Source organism: Opisthocomus hoazin, chromosome 17 (assembly GCF_030867145.1).
Source record: "Opisthocomus hoazin isolate bOpiHoa1 chromosome 17, bOpiHoa1.hap1, whole genome shotgun sequence".
Taxonomy (NCBI): domain Eukaryota; kingdom Metazoa; phylum Chordata; class Aves; order Opisthocomiformes; family Opisthocomidae; genus Opisthocomus; species Opisthocomus hoazin.
The window spans coordinates 8,059,894-8,083,433 of NC_134430.1; the positions used below are offsets into that span (position 1 = coordinate 8,059,894).

Here is a 23,540-nt window from a genome sequence, read left to right on the forward strand (position 1 = left end):
AAGTGGTGTATCTTGGCTTCTGATGCAGTGTCCTGGTTTCAGCTGGGACAGAGTTCATTTTCCTCCCAGTAGCTGCTGTGTTTTGGATTTAGTAGGAGAAGAATGTTGATAACACTGATGTTTTCAGTTGTTGCTATAAATCAAGGACTTTTTCTAGTTCCTCATATTCAGCTAACGAGCAGGTGTGCAGGAGCTGGGAGGGGGCACAGCCAGCCAGCCAAGCTGCCGATGGAAATATTCCATGCCATGGGCATCACGCTCAGCTTATGAACCGGGCTGGGGGGGGGCAGCAAGCTGCCGGCCGCTCGGTCCCCAGGGGCTTGGAATCCTCTTGGCCGGGAGTTCAAACTTTTCTTTTGGGCTGCAAATCGGTCGTCGGGTGCTGAGAAAAATTGTACTGCATATAGTTTGTTTTGCATATTCATTATTATGATTGTTACTACCATTATTAGTAGTAGTATTAGTATTTCCTTTGTTGCCTTATTAAACCGTCTTGCTCTCAACGCACAAGTTTCCCCTTGTCTCCATCTCTCCTCCCCGTCCCGCGGGGGGGAAGCGGAGCGGGGAGCGAGCGGCTGTCTGCTGCTGAGTTCCCGGCTGCCGGGTTAAACCATGCCAGTCCTTTTACAATACAGTTTTTCTCAGCACCCGACGACCGATTCGCAGCCCAAAAGAAAAGTTCGAACTTCCCGGCCAAGAGGATTCCAAGCCCCTGGGGACCGAGCGGCCGGCAGCTTGCTGCCCCCCCCCAGCCCGGTTCATAAGCTGAGCGCGACGCCCATGGCATGGAATATTTCCATCGGCAGCTTGGCTGGCTGGCTGTGCCCCCTCCCAGCTCCTGCACACCTGCTCGTTAGCTGAGTATGAGGAACTAGAAAAAGTCCTTGATTTATAGCAACAACTGAAAACATCAGTGTTATCAACATTCTTCTCCTACTAAATCCAAAACACAGCAGCTACTGGGAGGAAAATGAACTCTGTCCCAGCCGAAACCAGGACACACAGTATTTTTCCAGCAGCCCCCAAGCTCCCTGTAGGTTCCTCACTTTTGGGGCAGATCGTTTCATAGATTGCAGGATTTTTAAACTACTTGATTAATTTTTATGTATTTTAATTTCACGAAATTGAAGATCTGTGTGCTGGATTTGTCTGCTGTCCCCTTCTACCCAGTTCTATCTAACCACACTGTGGTTGCTATAAGCTGTCCCACTGCTAGCTCGAAGGAGGTCCTGTGCACCGCAGCACTCCGACACGCCGCTTCTCTTGTCAGTTCAAACTCGGTTGCTGCAGGCAGCAGCCCTGTGTTGAGCTCGAGGAGCGTTCTCCCTGCTTCGCCTCCCGACGAGGCACAGAACCGGTCTCTGCCCAGGCAGCCGAAATCTCCCACTATAACTCCCCCCGCCTGCAGCTCCGCTGATCTCACGCACCCGCTCCTGACCACTACCAGTGCCCTGACCCAGGGGCTGCCAGCAGAATCCCTGGAGTATATCTACGGCCTGGGATTTCCACCTGTACAGACCCAGCAGCGCTTCTCTTTCCCTGTGTTTCCAACGCTGTTACCCTTTATCAAGTCCTTCGTGTGCGGTGCCCACCTCCCCCCCCCACCCCCCCCACCGCCTCTGCCCAGCTGGTACCCTGGCACTGCCGCATCCCCGGGCAAGGCTCCTTCCACCGCATCGCAGGGACGCCGGGCACTGCAAAGCCAGCATAACCATGGGGTTAGGTAGCTCCCCATAATCACCATCAAAAGAAATTCCCTCATCACATTTACAGTAACTGATATGATTAAAATATCTACATCTAGTTAATATCATTGTGTCACCAATCACCAGAACAAGAACAAACACGTTCCATTTGAATGCAACAACCCCAAACTTGCAACCGGCATTACGCAGCTAGCAACAGGTACCGAGCAAACGCAGGCTTCGGTGGCCAAAGATTCGCTGCTTCTTGCTGCAGCTCCCTGGGAAATCCTTCGCCCTCTCTGCTCCCGGCAGGTCAGCCAAGTTTCCAACAAGAATTAGCACCTGACAAACGGAAGCATCATCCCCTCTGCTAGGTACAATTTTGGCAAAGAAATGTCTGACGACTTTTTTTCCAAATCCGCCCTCAAGGTCCCACATCTCCCAAAGCTCTTTTTCCTCCATGTTAGTTCAGGTCCCCTTCAGCAGGAGTCGAAGTGCTGTGTGCTGCGAGCGACCAGCTCACACGCAACCTCAGAACGTCCCAGCTGATCCCGAGTATGGCACACATTTTTTTCTTTATACAAAGAGAAGGGGCTGTTCTGTTCTTTACTGTGTTACTGGCTTACCTAGCCTCCAGACCATGACAATCAGTAAAAAAGCTACATTCAAACGCACAAAAATAGTACAAAGCTTCTACACAAAGCCTCAAACAATACTGCAGCCAGGGCAACAAAACTTTCACAGTAAAGAAGATTCCTATTTCCTTTCTCTTCCCTGTTGTCCTTGCATCTATTCCCATCTCCTTTTTAATTTCCTGTCATTATTTATCTGAATTATCCAACTGCCAGGTGAGTCATCACATAACTTTTTAAATTTAGCTGATACAAAATATTTTCAGTTCCAGAGTACTGAAATGTATTAACTTCTCCAAACAATGACTCATTCCGATCAACAACCCTCTGCTCCAGAAAACAAACATCCACTTCTAGACAACAGAACTGTGGCGACATAAGCTTTCAGCCTTTGGACCTGTCCTGCTTGAAACTTTTAACACAGAGAAAGCCAGTTTTTGCTCCCGGCACTCTTTCCAGTCTCTTTCCGAACACCGCGAAGCAGCGCGTTCGGCAGCCCCGGGTGGGTCACTGCCCACCGCTGCAGTCCGAGCCCCCGGGCTCACTCACACGCAGCAGCACCCCGGGGTCGCCACCCGCGTGCTCACCTCCCGCTGCACACACAGCCAAACCCGTCTGCAGGCGCTGACGGACCAGGACGACACACACCAAAGCCACGGCCAAAGGGAACACGGCAGGAAGGGTCTGACCCTCTCATAACACCAGAAGTCTTGTTTCAGATTGTTCCTGATCCACAGAGGTCTCAGCTGGACTATTTTACCCAATTCAGCCAAATGGCAACGATGCACTGTATTGACACCTGTAAACGTAAAATTTCCACTTTCCAGAGCGACTACAATTAAACTAAAGTAGATCCTTGCTGTTTTGAGAAGACAGGGAAGCTCTAAGATAAAAGGCTCCTAAATAACGCTACTTAGACAAGCTTCACTTGCTGTTTTGGGGGGGGACAGGAAAGCTCTAACACAGAGAGATTCCTAAATAATTCTGCTCCAGCCAGCTTGGCCCTGGGAGGGCAGATGCACCAAGGTACAGAGATACAGAGGCACCAAGAGGGCAACCAGACCAGAGCAAAACGACATCAGTATGAAGAGCAATGGAACCGTCCCCAGGGGCTGATGGAGAGCCATCACGGCCATCCCGCCTTTTGGGGGGTTGGGGGTTTTTTTGAAGCTTACTGCATTTCCTGCATTACAGCTCTGAAGGAGAAACAAAAAAAAAAAAATAGGAGGCGAGATAAAGACAGCATGAGACTGCAGGGTTCACACAACTGTGATGCCAAGAAGAGACTCAAACTGTCTGTCTGCACCTTTCCACAGTGTGTGTGTGTTCTTCTCCAGTCACTACTTAAAAAACCAAACAAAACAAAAAAACCCAAAACAAAACCCCAAACAAACAAACAAAAAAACCCACAAAAAAGATAATTCATTTCACTGCTTCAGGCATCACGGGTCCTCTGACCTCCTGATACGTGCAAGTGTTGCTTGATTCGAGGAGGAAGCAAACAAGATCACAAAAATATCTTCACTGATAGAAATACGTTTTCTTTAGACCTGTCATTGAGAATTCATCCCTAACCAGACAACAAATAAATCCCAGCAAAACTAGCGCTGTGTGTTCTGCAGCTTCCAATGGCTGCAGAAAATCTAGAACGCAAAGTGGACGCGGACAGATGAACGCCCAGGTCTCTGTCTTACCAAGGGATTTGCACTCAGCCGAGTTGTGGCAGGTGATAACACCGCACATTTTGATTTCAGCTGACACCAGCTGCAAAGCAAATCACATCATGCAAATTACCGCACATGTAATCAAAGACTGTTTAGCTCTACACCCCATTAAGTTACAGTCAGTTTTATCTGACACCTGTGACGGGCAAGCAAGGCCGGCACAATCCATCTTCGCAGCTCTCGGAACGCCGGCACAACCCGCCCTCGCAGCTCCCGGAGCCCTGACAGCTCCGTGCCCGCGACTGCGGCAGGCAGGGCCTGGGCGAGCGACTGGCGCCCGCGGTGTCGGCAGCAGCGGCAGCGTGACGCAGCCTCCAGACGAAACCAGAGCCCAGCGAACCGGGATCTTCTCGCTCACCGTCTGTGACAAGTAACCTCTGAGAAACAACAGTCCGAAGGATCTTCTGCTGCCTCTTAGCTCCAAAATCTGCCAGCACCAAGACATTCCCCACAGGGCTGTCTCCTTTGACGGAGGCCTATTCCAGCTAACGGAGTCTGCCAAAAACTTCCTTGAACTTGTCCACTTTTTACTTCCCTCACTGGAAAAAGCAGCTGCATGACACACACCAGACCGCGGCAGTAGCTCAGCCAGAATTGGCACTTTCAGTCAAGACCAATTATAGATGTTTTTTATAACAGCATCACAAAAAAGGTCATTGCATTCAGATTAGAACAACTTACTCAATAACTTGGTGCTGTTTTTTCTTCAGCATGAAGGTAAATCCTTTAGGTCCTGGAAAGCTGCTACACAGATTAGTATTTCAGAGAACTGTCAAACTGCTTGCGCCATCTTATCCCAAAATGCTGAGAGCAGTGGTATCACTGACTCACAGGGACTTTCTGGATTTCTTCAGGTCAGGCAAGAGGAAGTATTTTGTAACATCTTATTTTTTTTTTTCAAGCCAGAAGAATGAATTTTTCCTCATATCCAGAAAGGTCAACATAGCAGCAGGCTTGGCATGACAGCTAACCACCAAACAGAACAAAGAAATATGAGACTGTAGAAGAAAAAGAACTAAACCTTGTGTGTCTTTGTAGTTCTCCAGAATACCAGCCAAGGTAATGAAGAAACAAAGGTAGTCCCTGTTATTTGAGTCCCTTTATCTTCTAGAAAGATCAACTCCTCTCCCGGTACCCCAAAAGTTCTGGATGGACAAGAAATGGGGATTTAAATTACACAGAAAAATCAAGGCAATGGCTTCTCAAATTTGAAGAGCTGTTACAAAGGTATTGGACAAAACATCAGACATATTGCAAATGGGACCAGACTTGTGTGATAAACCTTGAACAGGGTTGATCTCTGTGACAGTATTTTCCCCAACAGGTACATGAGAACAGCTACGCCTTTACCAAAAAAAGCAACGTGGGGAAATTTTGGCAGGAAATCAGGGATCAAAGCTACTTCAGAACACTTCCATGTGGCTTGAAAACAGCTGCCACTTTCTTTTCTGCTCTGAAGAAGAATTAATCACCTGCTTTTTCCAATGATCCTGGTCCTGAATAGGCATTTTTCTCCCCTGATGATCTTAAATCAATCATATTTAGGGAAGAACTTCTTCAGGTCTCTCAAATAGAAGGCGGCAAAAAATTGCCACAGAAAAGACATTAGTACGAGACTGATTTGTAAAATTTTCAACATGCAATTCCATGTGGCAGTATGACATTTACAGCAATGTGAGCCACCACCCAAGGTGTAAAGCTGCCACACATTTTGCGTTCTGTTCCAGCCAGCGACTCGCAGATAAACAGGACGGTCAGTATTCAAACACAAACTACGCAAACTTCAAGGCTCGGGAGGAAGCTCCTGGGATGCGAGAGCAGGTCTGAAGATGGGTCTCAAGGCAGGAGAGACAGACTCCTCTTCTGCAGAACTGAAGAGCTGCTCAATCACCTCTGAAACTGGACTAGCCATCCTTTAAACCCCAAGAGTTTGTCTAAGAGATGGAAAAAGTTCCCCATCAGCTTCATTGCAACACTAAATTATTACTCTAAACACAAAGCTTGTTTTCAAGTTGTACTGCCCAGGTGGCGGACTCGTCAGTGACAACCTGGAAAAGGCAAGGCAGCAGCGACTGGCGTGGCGTGGATCAAAATGACACCACGCGCCGAAGAGCCTGCGACGACCCGCTGTGCTCCCTGCCCGGCATCGGGAGGAGATCCGACCCCTTGCAGCACCACCTTCACCGAAGCTCCAGAGCCGGCTGCAAGGAAGACAGGATCTGAAGCTCTGCCCTGGGGTCCTGGAGTGCCTCCAGTCACAGCATCCGCAGGAACCATCCCTGAATCACCACGGGAGAGGGGCCTCTGCCCAAGAGACGCTTGTTTTGCTGCCTTTTCAGCAATTAAAGAAAAAGCTTCCAGACAAATTAGGATGAAAGAAAGTGAATAAATTAAGGATAAGACAAAGCACGAAAAGCTCAAAAAGACTGCCCTCAACTTACAACCAATCAGCGTGTGCCACCGGTCACGGCTTAGGTGACAAAACCACTCGGGAGCCGCTGCAGGAGACGACGCTGGCTGGAGGTGGGCTGTCTGCAGACAGCGCTGGGTGCGAGATCGAACAGCAGATACCAGTTGTTAAATCCTGACACAATTCCCTTTAAGGCCTCAAAAGTTTCCTCACACCTCCACCCTGACCGCTCCTTTTCTGATCGCAGGGTTTTGCAGACCCAGTACAAGTCTGAACAAACATCCATTTTCTAGGAGCACCTTTTAGGGAGAAAAAAAAAAAAGAGCACAGACTTGTGGGGACGAAAAAAAAATAATCTTACTTCTGGTAACTACGGACACAGGCACTGAGGTACTCATGTCCACAGTGACACATTCTCTGCTTCATGCCTTGAATCTTTAAGCACAACACAATTTGCACGCAGGAACACACTACCTGCACGGCTTTTCATGCAATTACAAAATTTCAGTATATTTTATCTATTTTTATGTACACAAAAGCGAGGAAATTGTACATTAATCTGCTGCAGAGGAACTCAGAGAATCCCAGCATGGTCAGGGTTGGAAGAGACCACTAGGGATCATCTAGTCCAACCCCCTCAACCCCCTGCCCAAGCAGGGTCACCCACAGCAGGCTGCACAGCACCGCGGCCAGGCAGGGCTGGAATATCTCCAGAGAAGGAGACTCCACAGCCTCCCTGGGCAGCCTGGGCCAGGGCTCCGGCACCCTCAGAGGGAAGAAGTTCTTCCTCGGGTTCAGCTGGAGCTTCCTCTGCTTCACTTTGTGCCTGTTGCCCCTTGTCCTGTCGCTGGGCACCACTGGAAAGAGTCTGGCCCCGTCCTCCTGACCCCCACCCTGCAGATATTTAGAGGCATTTCGAAGGTCCCCTCGCAGCCTTCTCTTCTCCAGGCTGAACAAGCCCAGCTCCCTCAGCCTTTCCTCGTAGAAGAGATGCTCCAGTCCCCTCCTCATCCTCGTAGCCCTCCACTGGACTCTCTCCAGTAGCTCCTCGTCTTTCTTGAACTGGGGAGCCCAGCACTGGACACAGCACTGCAGATGGAGCCTCACCAGGGCAGAGCAGAGGGGGAGGAGAACCTCCCTCGCCCTGCTGCCCACACTGCTCTTGATGCACCCCAGGATCCCATTGGCCTTCTTGGCACCCAGGGCACACTGCTGGCTCATGGTCACCCTGTCGTCCCCCAGCACTCCCAGTCCCTCTCCGCAGAGCTGCTCTCCAGCAGGTCAGCCCCAGCCTGTACTGGTGCCTGGGGTTGTTCCTCCCCAGGGGCAGGACCCTGCCCTTTCCCTTGTTGAACCTCATCAGGTTCCTCCCTGCCCAACTCTCCAGCCTGTCCAGGTCTTGCTGAATGGCAGCACAGCCTGCTGGTGTATTCACCACTCCTCCCAGCTTTGTGTCACCAGCAAACTGGCTGAGGGTCCCTTCACCCAGTCCATTAACACACAACACGGAAACCCATTTGATGAAGCATACTCTGACATATTCAATTCAAAACTTTTTCAACAGGGCAAAGCTTTGAGAAGCTATAGATCATTCCAAAGTCACCGGTTACACTGGCATTATTACAGCTATTGTATACATTTATGACGGGGAAGTGGCAGTTTTTCAATCCAATTTGTCACGCAACCCAACCCCACACAGTTACCAAGCTGCCATGACTGCTGCTGAGGCTGCACGAAGAGCCGAGAGGAAGGAGCAAGCTCTGTGCAGCAAAGCGAGCGGCCGGGGGGCTGCGGGACCTTCACCTCGGCTGCCCTTTAGACACAGAGCACTGAGACCACGTCTGCACGGCACAAACTGGACCGCAGAACCGCGCGAGTGAGAAGTACGGCATGGTGGGGTGACCAGAAAAAACCCACAGCGCGACAGTCACAGGCGGCAGGTCGGCAGGTCTGCGGCCGAGGAAGCCACCACGCTCACGCACTTTTCAGAGCCGCTTATTATGAACACGGCGTCTGCAGGCACGTGAACTGCCACGAGTCCCAACAGCACCGAACTTCTCCGCTGTCACGAATTTAAGGCAATCTGCAGCAGGTGAAACTGAAGGAAACCAGACAACAGAAGTGGATAATGACAATCGTAAAAATCGTATCCTCATCAGTATGGTTGACTTTTAATTACCAGCTGGAAGTTACGACACTCCAGACTAAGCGCATCACAGCCGCAGCGCAGCGCTGGCTCCGCACCGACAGCGCCGAGACGCTCCCGCCGGACGCTCCGCTCCGTCCGAACGCCTGCAGCCCCGCCGCACCGAGGGCCGGCTCCGCGCCGGGACCGAACCCACCGCGCCCGGGCCGGCTCCGCACCGAGCGGTCAGAGCCGGGGCCGTCCCGCCGAGCCGACCCGGGCCCGGCGCAGCCACCGAGGCCCACCCGAGCCCGGCCCTGCCAGGCTCCCGGGCCCGCGGCCCCGGCTCCGGCGCGGGCGAGCGAACCGCAGCGGGGCTGCCCGGAGCCGAGACCTCCCCCGGCTGCCGGCCCGGCCCCCCGCGGCCCCTCGCCACCCCGGCCCCGCTCACCGGGCCCACGCCGGGCTCAGGGAGGCGGCGGGTGCCCGCCCGCACCTCCGGGCCCCGGCCCGGCCCGGCCCCTCCGCGGCACCCGAACGCCCGGGCCCGCCCCGCTCCCGCCCCGCCGCCGCCTCGGGCCTAGGCTCAGCGACTCGCACGCGCGCCCGCCCCGCCGCCGCCCCCCTGCTGGGGCCCGCCGGGCCCGGCGCCGCTCGCCGCCCTCGGGCCGGGTCCCCCCGGCGGGCTCTTACCGAGAGGCGGCTCCGGAGCCGGGCGCGGGCGCGCGGCCCGCAGCGGACATGGCAGCGCCGGCCCCGCGCCTCCTCGCCCCCGCGCGCCACCGGGAAGCGCAGCGCGCCGCGGCCGGAAGTGACGTCGGCGGCCGCGGGAGGCCGCGGGGGTGCCTGAGGCCGGGAGAGCGGTGCCGGGCAGGCCTCAGCGGCCCCGGCCGGGCCCTGGCGCCTGGAGCCCGCGGGGCCTCAGGGCCGGGCGCCGTTCGGCACCGGGGAGCGCCGGGCCGGGGGACGCTGCTCGGGCCCGGTCCGCCCGCTGCGGTTCTGGCGCTCCCCGCCCCCCCAGCCGGCCCGAGCTCCCCGAGCCGCTCGTTCCGCCCCTCCCGCGGGCCCGCTCGGGGGCTGCAGGCCGGGGCCGGGGCTCTGCCCGCGGGCGCGGGTGGCGGAACGCCCGGGGAACGGGCTGCGTTTGAAGGGCCCTTTGAGGGCCGGTTTTATTGCAGAGCAGAGCGGCGCGGCGGCCGAACCCAGAGAGCCCTTCAGGAACAGAGGAGCGCGCGGGGGCCGGAACGTGTCCCGCGCAGGGTCCCCGGGGCCTGTCGCTCCGCTGACCCTTTTCCCCTGAAGCCGAGTTCACGGTTGCTCTCTGGGCCCCCGCTGGCCTCACAGCCGGTTGCTGTGCAGTGAAGCACGATCTTTACCCCCAGTCATTAGCCTGAGCTGTAAACTCTGCCGCAGGCTTTCCCGGAATCGGGAGAGGGAGGTCACGCATTTACCAGATCTCCGCGTAAAATCCCTTTCCGTTTCCTCCAGCAGCTGCCAGGCTCCATCTGTGGGGTGCTCCGGGGGCCGTGGAGCCGAGCTCTGCCATCGCGCTGGGGGGCAAGGGGAAAAGAGCAAAGCTCCACCGTGTCCGCCAGCTGCGAGAGCTCCTCAGCCAGAGCGTGCTGTCTGCGGAGGGCAGAAAGTTGGGGAGAAGTTCCTCCAGCAAGCCAGATTTAGGCTTCTAAATTCCAGAGATCTCCCCCCTTGCCATGTGCTGTGGCTCCGACAGCTGCAGGCTCAGGGCAAAGCTTTGAGTGTGGCTGAGGGAGGGACAGAGGGAGCTCGCTCTGCTAGGAGGTGCCTGCGGGTGTTCCTCACGGGTGGCCATGGCTGGAGCAGAGTCCAGGCCCAGGAGGGAAATGCATTCACGTGGTGATCAGACGCTTCCCTCTGCCTGGCGCTGGGCCTGGAGTGCGTGGCTGGCGCTGGCAGATGGCATTGGAAAAAGAAATCACAGAATCACGGGATGGAAGGGACCTTACAGATCATCTCGCTGCACCCCCCCCACCATGGGCAGGGACCCCTTCCCCCAGCCCAGGGTGCTCCCAGCCCCGTCCAGCCTGGCCTTGAGCCCTGCCAGGAAGGGGGCAGCCACAGCTCCTCTGGGCAGCCTGGGCCAGGGCCTCACCACCCTCATGGGGAAGAATTTCTTCCTTCTGTCTAATCTAAACCTCAGCTCTTTCAGTTGTCTTAGTTACCCTGCTCACTCGCACGAGTAAGTGTAAAAGCTGCCTGAGGCTCCTCAGGAGATGGGCCGGACAGACCGTGTCGCCACGGAGCGTCGGTGCAGTCTGATACGAAGGCTGCTCCTCTCTTTGGGAAGAGCTGAGCTTGCCTGCGTGTGCGGGATGGGGGGAGGCTGCTGCCCGTGCCTGTGAATAATCCGTGTCACGGGTCAGAGGCGCTTTCCTGTCAGCAACCGGACTTTCCTAGGTAGTTTAGGGAACCAAGAACTGTTGTGAAAACAAGCAAGTTCCCTTCCCTGCCCAGTTTCCTGTGCTGGATTGAGCAATTGGGGTCAGAAAAGGAACCTGAAGTGTCTCATGATTGGTAAGAGAACTCAGCAGCCCTGGAAACCACTTTGCCCTGGGCCCCGCCTGACAGCGGGCAGCCCGGGGCGAGGGGTCCCCAGCCTCCTCGGAGCGCGTGCGTTCCGTGTCTGTCGAGCACACTCTGTCCCTGCAGCACTGATTTACTGAGCGCTGCTGTGACCTAATGCTTCACTTGTGGTAGGACATCAAGGTCTGGTCATCTTCGTTTCTTCGTAGCAGAAATAGGCTGGGGGAAGCAATAACGTACAGCTGCTTGCTACAACCCTAGTTTAAATAAATAAGAACAAAGATACTGAAGCGTTTTAAGGGGTTTTTTTCTTATTATCATAATGCCCATGCTGACAAAGATCTTCTGTTATCTGGAGCCTCCAACGTGAGATTGGATCTCCACAGACACATGCAGTCAGCCAAAAATTGCAAAACCGAGTGCAGGAGGCCACTGGTTTGCCAGTTCTGCTGTGGTGCAAGGAGCCAGGGCAGGCAGTAGTCCCCTTTGGACATCGTGCTGGGGTGGGGATGGGGGCTGAGGCGCTGCCAATTTCTCTTCCTGTTGTGGCCTGCTGGTCATGGCTGCGGGACTGCTTCCAGAGCTGGGAGCAAAGGCAAAGGTCCGTAAGAGCTGCTCCCAGGCATCTGCCAAGCACAGACCCCAGCAGACTGCGAGTGGCCAAACAGGGACCAGAGGTGCAGATCTCTCCTGCAATGGCGTTTGAGGAACTCCTTGGACTGCGTCCCTTCTGGCCGCTCAAGAACTTCTTCACAGAACCACACAAGCTGCTTAGAAAAGCCACGTGATGATGCTCAGTCTGTTCTTCCAGGTCTGTTAGAAGCCTCCCACAGCCCTGATACTGGATTCTTGGTGTGAGCTGGGCGGGTGAAGGACCAGGGCTGGTGCTGTCTGGGCTGACACATGGATGATTTCAGCGCGCTTCCAGGAGCTCAGTGCAGAGTCTCCGTGACACATTTCTTTCATGTAAGAGCAGGTCGTCTGAGCTGTTCCCAGTGCCCAGGAGAACATCAGCCCAGGCAGAAGGTGTTTTTCTGCCAGATCACTACAGGTTCCAGTTCTGCCAGTTGCATGTGATAGAAGAAATGCGCGTTCATTCTTCTGTCTGGGAAAATGGAAATGGAAATGTAACATCCTGGCCCTCTGTCGTGTCCCGCAGTGCCTCTGCTTGGGGAGAGGCGAGCGCCTAACGCACGCACCTCAGCCTGCAACCAGCGCAGGGCTGGCCTAGATCCTGATGGCGTCCTCCTGGTGAATGGTGCCCTCGATCACCGTGTCTGTGGTGTGCCTGGAGCACTTGCGACTCCCTTTCATACTTCTCAGGTTTTCTGAAAGATGCTTCTGGAACTTCTTGGTGAGGAAGCAGTAGATAATTGGGTCCAACACACAGTTCATGCTCAGGAGGCACAAAGTCACCTGGTGAGCATCATTGAGTTGTTGGCGCAACTGACAGTCTTCCGTCTTCCACTGCTCCAGAACAGTCAGGGTCCAGGGCAGGTGCACGATGTGGTGAGGCACAAAGCTTATGATGAACACAGCCAGCACTGTGCAAACCATCCAGAGCGCCCTTTGCTTGACGTGAGCGCTCTTCCGTGGCTGCGCTGATTTGGAGAACAAGGTCCTGATAATGACGACATTCCAGCCGAGTATGAAAAGGAAAATGATATAGAAGAGAACGCAGATGATGACGTGAATGGCAAGAACAGCGGAAACACTGCTAGAAGGGTCATAGCCCTCAAAGCACCGTGTGAAATTCTGTGAATTGATCTCCTCCTGATTGGTATTATTGTCAAAAAGGTAATACACAGAGCTGCCCACTATGATGATCCAGATAGCTGCTGATAAGTAGATACCCCTTCTCTGCGTGGTAAACTGAGCAGCTTTAATGGGATTCGTCACGGCTTGGTAACGGTTGTATGTGATGACCATCAGAAAGGCGACAGAAGAGTAGGTGTTCACGAAAAATAAACAGCCAGCCACATTACAGAGGAACTCGGGCATGATCCAGTCTCCGCGGTGGTGATAGTAAATGATCCACATTGGCATCGTAACCAAGAAGAGCAGGTCAGCTACTGTCAGGTTCACCATGAATATCTTGATTTCGTTGAGTTTCTTGGTGGGGTAAATACGGCCAAAAATCCAGAGCACGTAGCAGTTGGCAACAAAGCCCAGAATGAAAATGATGCTGTAGAAAACAGTGAAGAGGTTGTAGCGAAACTCGGAGTCTATGTGGCATGCGATGTAGGGATCAGCACTACCTTCAGCACCACCTCTGCCCTTTCCAGACATCGTGGTGCTGAGCAGGCACGTCTGAAGAAAAATTTCCTGCTGTAGCTTTTCTTTTTACCTAAAGATACAAAGCATAAAATGAGCTGTTTGCTGTGGTGCCAGGGCTAAACCAAAGCCCACCTTTCATTTTCCGCTGTCTGTGGCAGCAGGAGTTCTGCTCCAAGCCTTGGCTCCAGCCCCAGACACCTGCCCTGACCCCTGGTCCTCTCTCTGATCCTGTTTCCGCACCCTACGAGCCTCCATGTCTCCCTCCAGCACTGCTCGCTGCAGTGCGGATCTCAGATCACCCATCTCCCATCTCAGAAGACTTTTCTGCATGAGGGATCTCAGACAAAATCATCTGTTACTCTGCTCTGTCTCAAGCTTCTTAATCTTTTACTGTAAGCAAACAGGTTCTCTGGGACTCTGTTTTTCCCCTGTGGTTCCTGCTGCTTTCTAACTTGCCTACATTTATTTTAACCTAGGAACTCCAGAAGTGAGACGGTATCTGGAAAGGTGTCTCACTAGTGCCATTTCCAGAGCCATCCTCTGCTTGCTGTTTTCTGACGTTTTGCTGCCTACGCTTGTCGAGATCGTGTTTGTTTGCTCACTTGCGGGCACCGCAGGATCTCACGCTCACTTCGTAGGCTCCCAGAGCTCTCAATTTTTTTACTCACTCGATGTAAAAGCTGAGTCACTGATCCTAAAGGGTGGTGTTTTGTGGTACATGCTTGATTGTAACTACGGGTTATGTCTCTTCAGATCTTGGCTGTTGGCTATCATGCCATCATTTTGAACTCAAGTTGTCATCAAACCAATCTGACTCTTCCCTCCCCCCCCCATTTCTGCACGGAACGCGAGTGTCGGCAGCAGCGGTTCTGTGCTTTGCTGGGTGGCTGGTGAGGCTGCTGACACTGTCCCTGACGAGATGCCTTCAGGTTTTTAATGTTACCAGTCCCCACCTCAGTTCATATTTCTGCAAATCTTGCCTACAGTTTGGACATCTCAGATTCCTGTGCGTGTTCTTGTCTCACATTTACATGGGATTGAGTCCAGTGCCACGCGTGCTTTACCCTGCTGCTTTCGCCCGTGCGCACCCGTTCTCGGCTCTCACGCCAGCTCCGGGTCTGACGCCGGGCAGGACTCTCCTCTCCGTGACACAGTCCTGCCGCTCTGCCTGGTTTCTCTCCCTCTTCCTTCATGGCAGATAGCTGGCCATGCAGGTAAAGCCCTTTGAGAGCCACCAGCAAGGACGCGGGGTTGCTCGCTGAGGGTAAACTCGCAGGGTTTGTAACCTATTTTGCAGAGCACGGTGGTTCCCGTCGGAGTGAGTGCAGTGTGCCACCAGCTGCGAAGCCTAAACTGCTTGGGTGGGTCACGCTGGGGGTGCTGGGCGCTGCACATTTCCATGTGCCTGCCTCAGCTCTGCCAGCCCCACGGACAGCAGGCACCTTCCCAAAAGCCTGCTGCCTCCCGAGAAGGCACCCTGCTGCCTCGGAGCTTTCTGGCTCTTTCCCAGCAGCAGACAGTGGCCTGGGCCCCCAGCTCAGCCTCTCTGAGTGGAGCCACTCTTTGTCTCCATGTGCTGTTGGTTCCTCATTTACACATTTGCAATTTTCCTCTGCAGATGGGGAAGTCAGCTCTAGCTCAAGAAAGCTCTCCCGTACTTCAGCAAACTCTGCCAACCCCTTGGTACCTCTTTCCAGTTGTTAGGAGAAGCAGGCAGCAGTCATCTCGCAGAGCCCGTTCCTCCTCACCCCTCCCAGGTCCTCTAAGGACGTGGCAACCGCAGCTATCCACAACTTGTCCCTGGACCTCCACAGGCTGCTGCGTGCTGGGCAGCTCTGGGGGCCGAGTGTCTTTCAACTCAGTCTTTCAACGACGTTCCACGTGAATTCACAAGCAGCTGTGGCAGAACTAGTCACTGGCCAGGCGACACGCGCGTGTGTCCTCTTCCACCTTGATCTCTGCCACCCTGCTGTGAACCCCCCGGTCTCTAAGAGGCAGTAGCTGGCTCAGGGGGTGGTAGCTGGGAGGTGAGGGTGCTCTGGGCTGTGACCCCGCAGGGCTGGCCACATCCCTGGGGAGGAACGTGTCACTCCCTGCTGCCCCGCGGCGAGGTCCCGGAGCAGGCAGGGGCCCACACTCCGTTCCCTGTTCTACCTTTGATTCGTGCAGGACCCAGGGCAAGTCCTACTGGTCATCTCATGGATCTGCCTCCACACCCTCATCTCTGTATGAAAGGCGGTGGCTGTCACAACACAGCCGTAAATAAACGTCCGTGTCTAAGCCCGGCGCTCCCACCCATGGAGGGAGCATCTCTGGGAAGGACACCGGCCGCTTGGAAGGGCTGGCATCTCTCGGCTCGGGAGGGCACCTGGCAGGCGCAGACGTCCAGGGAAGGGGTGAAGCTGTGCAGGGGCAGGAGAGACTAGGGAGGAGCTTTGCGTTTGGTACACTGTTCTGATGGTAGAAGAAGGAAACAGAAAGAAGTCCTAAATAGAAGATCGTTAGAGAACTCGAAGTTTTCTCCAAACCTGCATCCTAAACCCACTGCTCTGACTCTCTGCCACCTGCAGCGAACAGTTCTGGTGCGCAGGGCTGTGATCTTTGCAGCGAAAGGTGTTCTATCACCGTAGCACCAGACCTGGATATACCCAAAGTAGGGGGAAAAAAAAGTCGATGAATCCAACTAGCAGAATTCACGAGGAGGAGAGAAGTGCCACATCCAACACAGAGGCACAACCGTTCCTCACCACGTCCCTTTGGGCTCTGCCTGGGGCACTCTCCGTCTGCCCCTCTGTTTCTGGGGCTGTGCGTGGGCACGGCAGCCTCCACGCGTTGCCCGGGAGCTCTGGTGGACTTCGCTGGCGGGGTCTCCAGGCCTGCGCATCCGCTGCCAGGTTTAGCAGATGGGGTGGACCTCTCCCCTCCACGCAGAGCCCTGCCCAGAAGATAGGTTTGAGCTGCGGAGCTGTGCCCTGACCTGGGGAGAGGAACGCGAGGACGTGCTCTACGTGGTTAAGCCTGCCAGGAATCTCTGGCAAAGGAGGGCTGTGGGCGACGGCAGCGCCGGCCCCTGGCCCAGCAGCACTCGGAGGAGCTCATCTGTGTTTGCACTGGCAGGCTGTGCAGTGCCGATGCCGAGGTCCTTCAGGGAATCCCAAGAGAGCTGGTTGTCCCTTCTCACTTGCCAAGCCCGATATTCTACAGAACACAGCCAGAAGACAGCATGGCACCATTCCCCACTAAATTTACTCAATACCCACTTCCCTCTTCAGCCTGAGGAACTCGAGCTCGCATCGCCCGTGTGCTTGCGAGATGTCCTAAGCCCGAGACTCTGGAGTGCCGGGGGGGGATCTCAGTCGGCCTCGCCAGCTGAGGTGGTTCCCCTTTGTAGAAGGCACACAGACATTCTCCGTGCCAGCAGAAGGGAGCAGAGGCAGTGGTCAGGGCGCGGGCTGGCGGCGTGGGTGCTGTTCCCTGCCGCAGCAGCTGCACCCCTGGCGACTCCAGCCCAGGCCGCTGCCGTGCGGCGCTGGCCGGTCAGCCCAAGCGGTTTGCACCACCAGCTCCACTGCATGCAGAACTGGAGGTGGAGGTCACGGCCGCACAGCAGAGCATGGCCCGGGAAACTGCAGGCTCTGCTCCCAGTCCGCGCTCTCTCCCATGGGCCACGCTCTCCCAGCAAGGATTTGCTGGCTCGTGGCTGCAAGGTGCAAAGACCACACGAACACGAGCTACGCCATCGGTGAAGGTATGTTCTGAGAGGAACAGTACTAATAAAGTGTATGTTGTGCTTACCTCAGTTGAAAGGATTCAGCACGACACGTCCATCTTCAGCTTCAGCAGAGCAGTGGTGGGTGTTTTACCGAGGATACTCGGTCGTCTTCCAAGGGTTATTCTCTCTGACCTGGGACTGGAAGGTCTCCACGCAGGCAGCTCTCCAGAGCAGGACACCAGAATGGGAGCAACTGCAACATGACTGCAGAGTCACTAGAGAAGAGGAAACGTGTGACATCAGCTCAAAGGAAATGAGAAATACAATAAACTGCAGAGGAAAGGCAATTAACCACAGCGAAGATCTGGAAAGTCCTTAGAGCTGTTTCCTCAAAGTATTTCTGCTTCTGATGATCCTGAAAGAGGGCAAAGTTGGGATTTTCCTCTAAATGCAGAATAGGGATCCACTCCATGTCCCTGGTTAGATCTGGGATGAGACAGCATTTGAGCATCCTTCTTCCAAACGGATGAGTGGCAGAAACCAGAAGAGCTTTCACTTAATAACTTCAAGGAAAGGAAGTGCCAGGAAACTCATCTGTCCCATGGGCAGACGCACTCCCTAGCAGAGTCTCCTTCACACTTGTGTTGGGGCTAAACAGACCCAGGAATCCAGCCGTCCCAAGTCTCCTTTCATCTCAGGGATCTTCAGCAGACACTGAGACACCAGAGCACGGCAGGTCTTCACCTGGCCCATCCACCTTCACACCATGACCACCATTATTTGTGGCAGCCTGAAGACCACTCAGCACCATGATGCAAACTGGTGAGGTGCTCAGGGAGACGCCAGTGACAAGCGAAGATGCACGCGTGGTCCCAGCTAAGCCGTAAATCCCGAGTTGTAGCTCCCATGCTGATGGTTAACCTGCCTTCCCTGCAGACACTGCTGTTACACCTGCACACAGGGCAGCTGTGAGCCTGGAACATCTGCACCATGTCCTGCACAAACCTCACACCTACAGACGCCTTCAGGAACTGAAGCACCGAGGCTGGTGCCCGGGTTCAGTGTGAAACACATAGGAGCAGAGCCACAAAGTCCCATCACCAGCACAAAGAGGTTCCTGAGCCTGCGACAAGGCTGCTGAGGAGCAACACGGGCCCAAGCAGAAGCAGAAGAGGCCAGTCCTCACTGGTGTTCCCCTGGGACACCTGGTTCTCCTGGCTCTTCTCATGAAAGGTCATCCACAGCAAAGAGTCTGTGGTAGGCCCTGGCCGTGTCCGTGCGGTGAGGAGCACCAGAGACCCCCATGGTGTGGTGTCATGTCTTGGGAGAGCCGTCAGGCACAGGCTGAGGGTTGTGTCCTCTGGCCACGCCAGCCAAGGGCACCAGCCAAACCTCTCCGAGAGCCAGGAGCTGGCACGGACCCTGGGACACCTTCAAGCCATGCTTTTGCTGTTGGGGTGGTGAGCCTTGGCTCTGAGCTGGGACACCGCAACCTCCTCGTCAGCTGGGGAAAGGGCACACTGACCGAGGGGACAAGGTGGATGGCAGCAACGCCACCCTGCCAGGACGCTGACCTGGGGCTTGCCTGGCCTTGGGCATCTCAAGGCGATGGGCTGCGCAGCACCAGGGCAGCCGATGCGGTGCCAGAACCCCCCTCTGTCCATGCCGGTGGCTGGATGTCCCCAGCCAGGGACAGGCAAAGCCCCAGCGCCGATCTGGGCTTCTTTGCCTGGGTCAGCTCTTCCCTGGCTCTTCTCCAGAGGGTGCCGACCGCCTCTCCCAGGGCCGTCACGGAGGGAAGCACCCACCAGGCACTTCATCGTAGGACCTGGCTGCTGGGCAGCCCCCGCATCCCCAGCCGAGCTCCAAGGCCCACCAGGCATCGGGCAAGGGCTCAGCAGGCTGCTGCGCAAGCCGGGATGTCCTACAGCTCCGGGCACAGAACACCCAGAGCTGTGTGGCCACCACAGCTGGCAGCACAGGGTGTCCGAGCGGCTCGGGAGCCACCGGAGCCACGGGACCCGAACTCCCCCAGCGACAGCACAGGGTGGGGGACCAGGGGACAGCCAGGTTCTGCCGCTGTCGGGCCACCTCAGGGTGACCTGGAGGGCGAGGGGAGGCTCCTGCAGTGACACCGCAGATCTGGGCTGGGTCTCTGTCCCCCCGCCACCCGCTGTCCTCTCTCCTTCCCCACCGGCTGTGGTGAAGATGGACCAAGGAACCTGACCCGCCATGAAGCGGGCAGAGCCCCGCTTCTGCCCGTAAAAATCCTTCTGGGAATTTGTATTAAAAACAAAATGAAAGCGTGCTAATGAGGTCAGCTGGCAGCCAGCCCCTGCCCTGGGAAGAGCAGTACTTGTGGAGGCTGTAGCAACGGCCAAACAAAGCTTGTTGTCCTGCTGCAGCCAAGTTCTTAGGGGAAATGAAAGCCTGGGAGGTTTTGGCCTGGGGCTCTTGTCAGAAATCTTCATCCTTCCTCTGCTCAGCCCTGTGTCGGCTTTGCCGCTGGTGGGGCACACGCATGTGGCCGGGGTTCGGCGAGAAAGGTCTTCCGTAAAACCCAGAGAACCAAACAACAAAACCCCGCGAAGCTCAGTGGTGGAAGACTCCAAGAGTCCGGTGGGCGGGCGCCCCAGCAGCGCTTTGCTTTCTGAGCTGAGCACTCCCGCGGGAGCGGGGACTCCTGCGCCCGTCCCGGGCTGGGACCTGGCCGCGGCCGTGCTGCCCGGGGCCGCCCGCTGCTCTCCGGGTTCCCTCGGTTGTCAGCTCGGGTTGGGCCTCCAGCTACCGAGCTTCGCGAGATGCCAGAAGAGCCGCTCGGCCGGGCAGGGCGGCCTCTTGCCACCTCTTCGTGAGCCGGGTTCTTCCCTCCCGCATCACCTCCCTTTTCAGCTGTCGCATTCCAAGCAGGAAAAGCAGACGAGGACCCAGATTCAGCGCTCCCCGTACCAAGGCGATGGAGAACGGGTGAGAACTGTCTCGCCCCGCACCGCCTCATGCCCGTCGTGTGCTGGCGGGTCCCACCGCCCCTGCGCAGCGCCCGCAGCCGGCACCCCTCCCTCGCGTCCTGCCGGCCGGGGGCTTTGTTCCCCTGCTCTCCCGGGACCGCTGCCGGTTTCCGAGTGCGCAGCTCGGGGTTCGGAGTGAGGACGCGTTTTCTTTGCGGCAGCCTGGCTCGTCCAGGCGTCCTGGCGGTTTCTGACCGCCCTGTTCCCAGCTGACCGCTCTGCCAGGCCGGGGGATGCACACCAGGTCCGACAACGCGGAATGCCATGCAAGGCCAAGTCCAAAAAAACCATCTTGAATAGCCCTTTCTTTTTATCAAGCAAACTTGCAATCTAATAGAAAATAAATAAACTTCTCTGGCTGTAGCTGGTTCCCACACGACGCTGCTGAGCGGCACGGGTGGTACTTCGGGTCGTCACATCAGGACGCTGGCTCCTGGAGCAGCTCCTCCAGCGGCGTTTTCTGGGCTGGCTGGTGGGCAGGGGCGGTCGCCGTGGCTCCGCGCCGTGCCAGCGCTCCCACCGCAAGCGCGCTGCCTGCCGGGACGCCGCGGCCGCCTCCAGTGTGCTCCCCTCGGGTCGTTTCCTTCCGAGGGGAGCCCGCTTTTAATGACCACACAGGAATCTTGCAGGTATGCGAGGCTCTCTTGGTTTTGAAGCCACAGCATTATAGGCAAATCTCCAGAGATCTCTTCCCATGAGCAATAGCACGCTGTGTGAGTGGAGCAGAGCTCGCCGCGGAGCGCAGAGCGGCAGCGTTTTAGCCGACGGGCTCCGCGCGCTGCCCGCTCGGTGAGAAGAGCGGCGAGCGGGGACAAGGCGAGACGGTGACACGGAGCTCGCGAAAGCACCAGCCGCTGGCAGCAGCTGGGGAGCTCACCCGTGCACGGGTGAGCGTGATCCCCGCCGGTGCCGGTCAGCAGGCTGTGTCCCCGAGTGCCGGACAGGTCTTCGAAAGAACACGACGTTCCTGAGCCGGAACGGCTGCTGATCCGACGCCAAGCACTACGCCCTGGGGGCTCCCACTGCTCCTCTCACACCCTCTGCACAATTTCCTTCCGCTCGTTACACGGAAGAAATGCCGAACGAGCTCTGTAGCTTTCCCCCGCAAGCGTTTCCGAGCCCAGCACGTCCCCACCTGATCGCCACCCCGCAGCTCGGGGTGCTGGGCAGGGAGGTCACCCACCGCGGCGGCCGGGAGCGCGTCCCGCGGCAGCGCGCGGCGACGCTGCCCGGCGGCCATCGGACGGCTGCAACGGCACCGCACGGCCAACACCGATCGCGCCGGGGCCATGGGGCAACCCAGCCGGGCGGGAAACGTCGCCGCTGGGACCGGGCTGCCTCGCCGGCAGCGGGGGAAGCGGGAGCGGGCGGGCTCCGGGTGGGCTGGACAGGTGGAGCCCACACCGGGCAGAGGGCTGAGCTCCACCGGCCCCTGCGTCAGGATTTGTACGCTGCGGCCCCAGGCTGTCGTCGCTCGCCAGAGGGGCAAACCGCGCCTTCGCCGAGCTGCCCGTGGCCGGGTCACGCTGCTCCCGCTGCGCCGGGCTGCAGTGAGCTGTCCCCGAGAGCCGCTCTCTGTCCCCAACCCGGGCAGGCTCTGCCCTGGCCCCCGGCCCCAGCCCAGCAGAGGCACAGGCAGCAGCCGTGCCCCAGCAGGGTGAGGGACCTGGGCTCCTCGAGAGGCTCTGAGCAATCCCTCCTCTTCCTCGCAGGAGGAAGGTCCAGGGCAGGGCTCTTCACCTTGCTTTGCGGCGTCCAAGCAAAGCTGTTCTTGCCCACCCAGGGGTGGGACAGGACCCAGACATGGGCAGTCCCCATCCCCACGGCCCCAGAGGCAGCACCAGCCCAGCTCGTGCTGTCACGACACACCTTGTCCCATCACGACACACCTCATCCCATCACGACACACGTCATCCCGTCACGACACACGTCATCCCGTCACGACACACGTCATCCCGTCACGACACACCTCATCCCTGCTCGCTGGGCGCGGGGAGCCAGCACGCGTCTTCCCAGCGCTCCTGGACGTCTCGGAAGCCCCTGGAGCTCTCTGAGATGCCACGGCTCAGAGAAGGGCTCAGCGATCGGGGGGACGCGCAGCCGGCCGGTGCCCTGAGCCACCCGGACGCCGAGGGAGCCTGCGGAGCTCGGCAGGGCGGCGGCACCCGGGCGAGAAGGCAGAAGGGAGAGGAGCCTCTTACCTGGGGGTGCAGAGCCTCCGGCCCAGCAGAGCCCAGCCCGGCAGGTCCCTGTCACCAGCGGGCGGCCGAGCCGTCGTCGCGCTCCTGCCCGGGCAGAGCCTCGCCGGGAGGGAGGAGGCTGCGCGGGCGCAGGTGGGTGACTCACTTCCCTCTTGGCTCTCGCAGCGCGGCTCGGACGTGCCCCGGCTGCACGCTGGGGCTCGACGCCGGCCCCTGCGGCCCTTCCTCGAGCGGGCGGCGGGGCGAGGGCAGCGGCGTCGTGCTGGCCGGGGGCCTGTCACCCTCCCGTGGCACCCAGAGCCCGGCCGGCCCCGGCAGCGGCTCCAGGGCCGCGGGGGTGGGCTGGCCTGGGCAGGGGTCCAGCGCCCGCGGCAGCTCCGTCCTCCGTCCTCTGGTTTCCTTCCAGATGCCGGGAGCGGGAGCCAGCACAGCGGCGAGCGCTCGTCCAAGGGCTCCCACGGGAGGTGGAGACTTGCTGCAGCGGGGCAAAGCGTCGGGAGGAGACCGCTTTGCTGTGCGAGGCCCCGTGTGGGGAAATACTCGCCAGAAAAGTACCCCAGGCTGTGGCAGCTCGCTTCCTTGACCTCTCTGCAGCACGACAAACCCACCTTGGATCTTGTGCTCCTTCAGCCTGGGAAGAAAGGGTGGGCAGAGGCGCGGGGACCCGCTCCCTCTCGCTGACGCAGGGCTAGGGCAGCGGCTCCGGCATCGCTCTGCTCAGGTTTCGCTCGGGATTTCCCCAGATGCGCCCCGCGCCCCGGGCACCGCTTCAGTCATGGGCATAACGCCGGCCTGAGTCACTCGCGCTATAACAAGAAACCACACGGGTTTCGGTCTGCTCCCCGTATTCGCTGGGGGTTGTTTACCAAGGAAATGGCGTTGGGTCTGCTCTGCTGCTAAGAACTGGCTCTGGTGAGACCCCGCCTGGAGTCCTGTGCCCAGCTCTGGAGCCCCCAGCATAGGAAGGACATGGACGTGTTGGAGCGGGGCCAGAGGAGGCCACGGAGATGATCCGAGGGCTGGAGCACCTCTCCTCCGAGGACAGGCTGAGGGAGCTGGGGCTGCTCAGGAGAAGAGAAGGCTCCGGGGTGACCTCAGAGCAGCTGCCAGTGCCTGGAGGGGCTACAGGAAGAGTGGAGAGGGGCTTTGCACAAGGGGGTGCAGTGACAGGACAGGGGGGAACGGCTCTAAACTAACAGAGGGCGGA

General features: G+C 57.3%; 2 protein-coding genes across 7 annotated transcripts in view; both read right to left on the reverse strand.

The window, feature by feature from the left end:
- EYA3 (EYA transcriptional coactivator and phosphatase 3) overlaps window positions 1–10,266 on the reverse strand; it is a 62,976-nt gene extending 52,710 nt beyond the window's left edge. Inside the window, exon 1 of one of the 5 annotated variants that reach the window (XM_075437700.1) lies at window positions 10,028–10,266. The gene's annotated coding sequence lies outside the window, so the exon portion shown is untranslated. Of the gene's footprint in view, window positions 1–9,027; window positions 9,096–9,269; window positions 9,354–10,027 lie in introns of those variants that run through there. The other 4 variants (XM_075437702.1, XM_075437698.1, XM_075437701.1 and 1 more) reach the window with 4 other exon arrangements.
- Window positions 10,267–11,402: 1,136 nt separating this feature from the next.
- PTAFR (platelet activating factor receptor) lies at window positions 11,403–22,959 on the reverse strand. Of its 2 annotated transcripts, none has more exons than XM_075438118.1 (3): window positions 22,942–22,959; window positions 17,208–17,399; window positions 11,403–13,482 (listed from the first exon to the last, which is right to left on the reverse strand). In XM_075438118.1, the coding sequence occupies exon 3, from the start codon at window positions 13,422–13,424 to the stop codon at window positions 12,363–12,365; it is 1,062 nt and encodes a 353-aa protein (XP_075294233.1). In that variant the 5' UTR covers window positions 13,425–13,482; window positions 17,208–17,399; window positions 22,942–22,959; the 3' UTR covers window positions 11,403–12,362. The 2 variants fall into 2 exon arrangements, with proteins under 2 accessions (XP_075294233.1, XP_075294232.1); XM_075438117.1 differs by lacking the exon at window positions 22,942–22,959 and adding an exon at window positions 22,334–22,658.
- Between the last annotated feature and the right edge of the window lie 581 nt (window positions 22,960–23,540).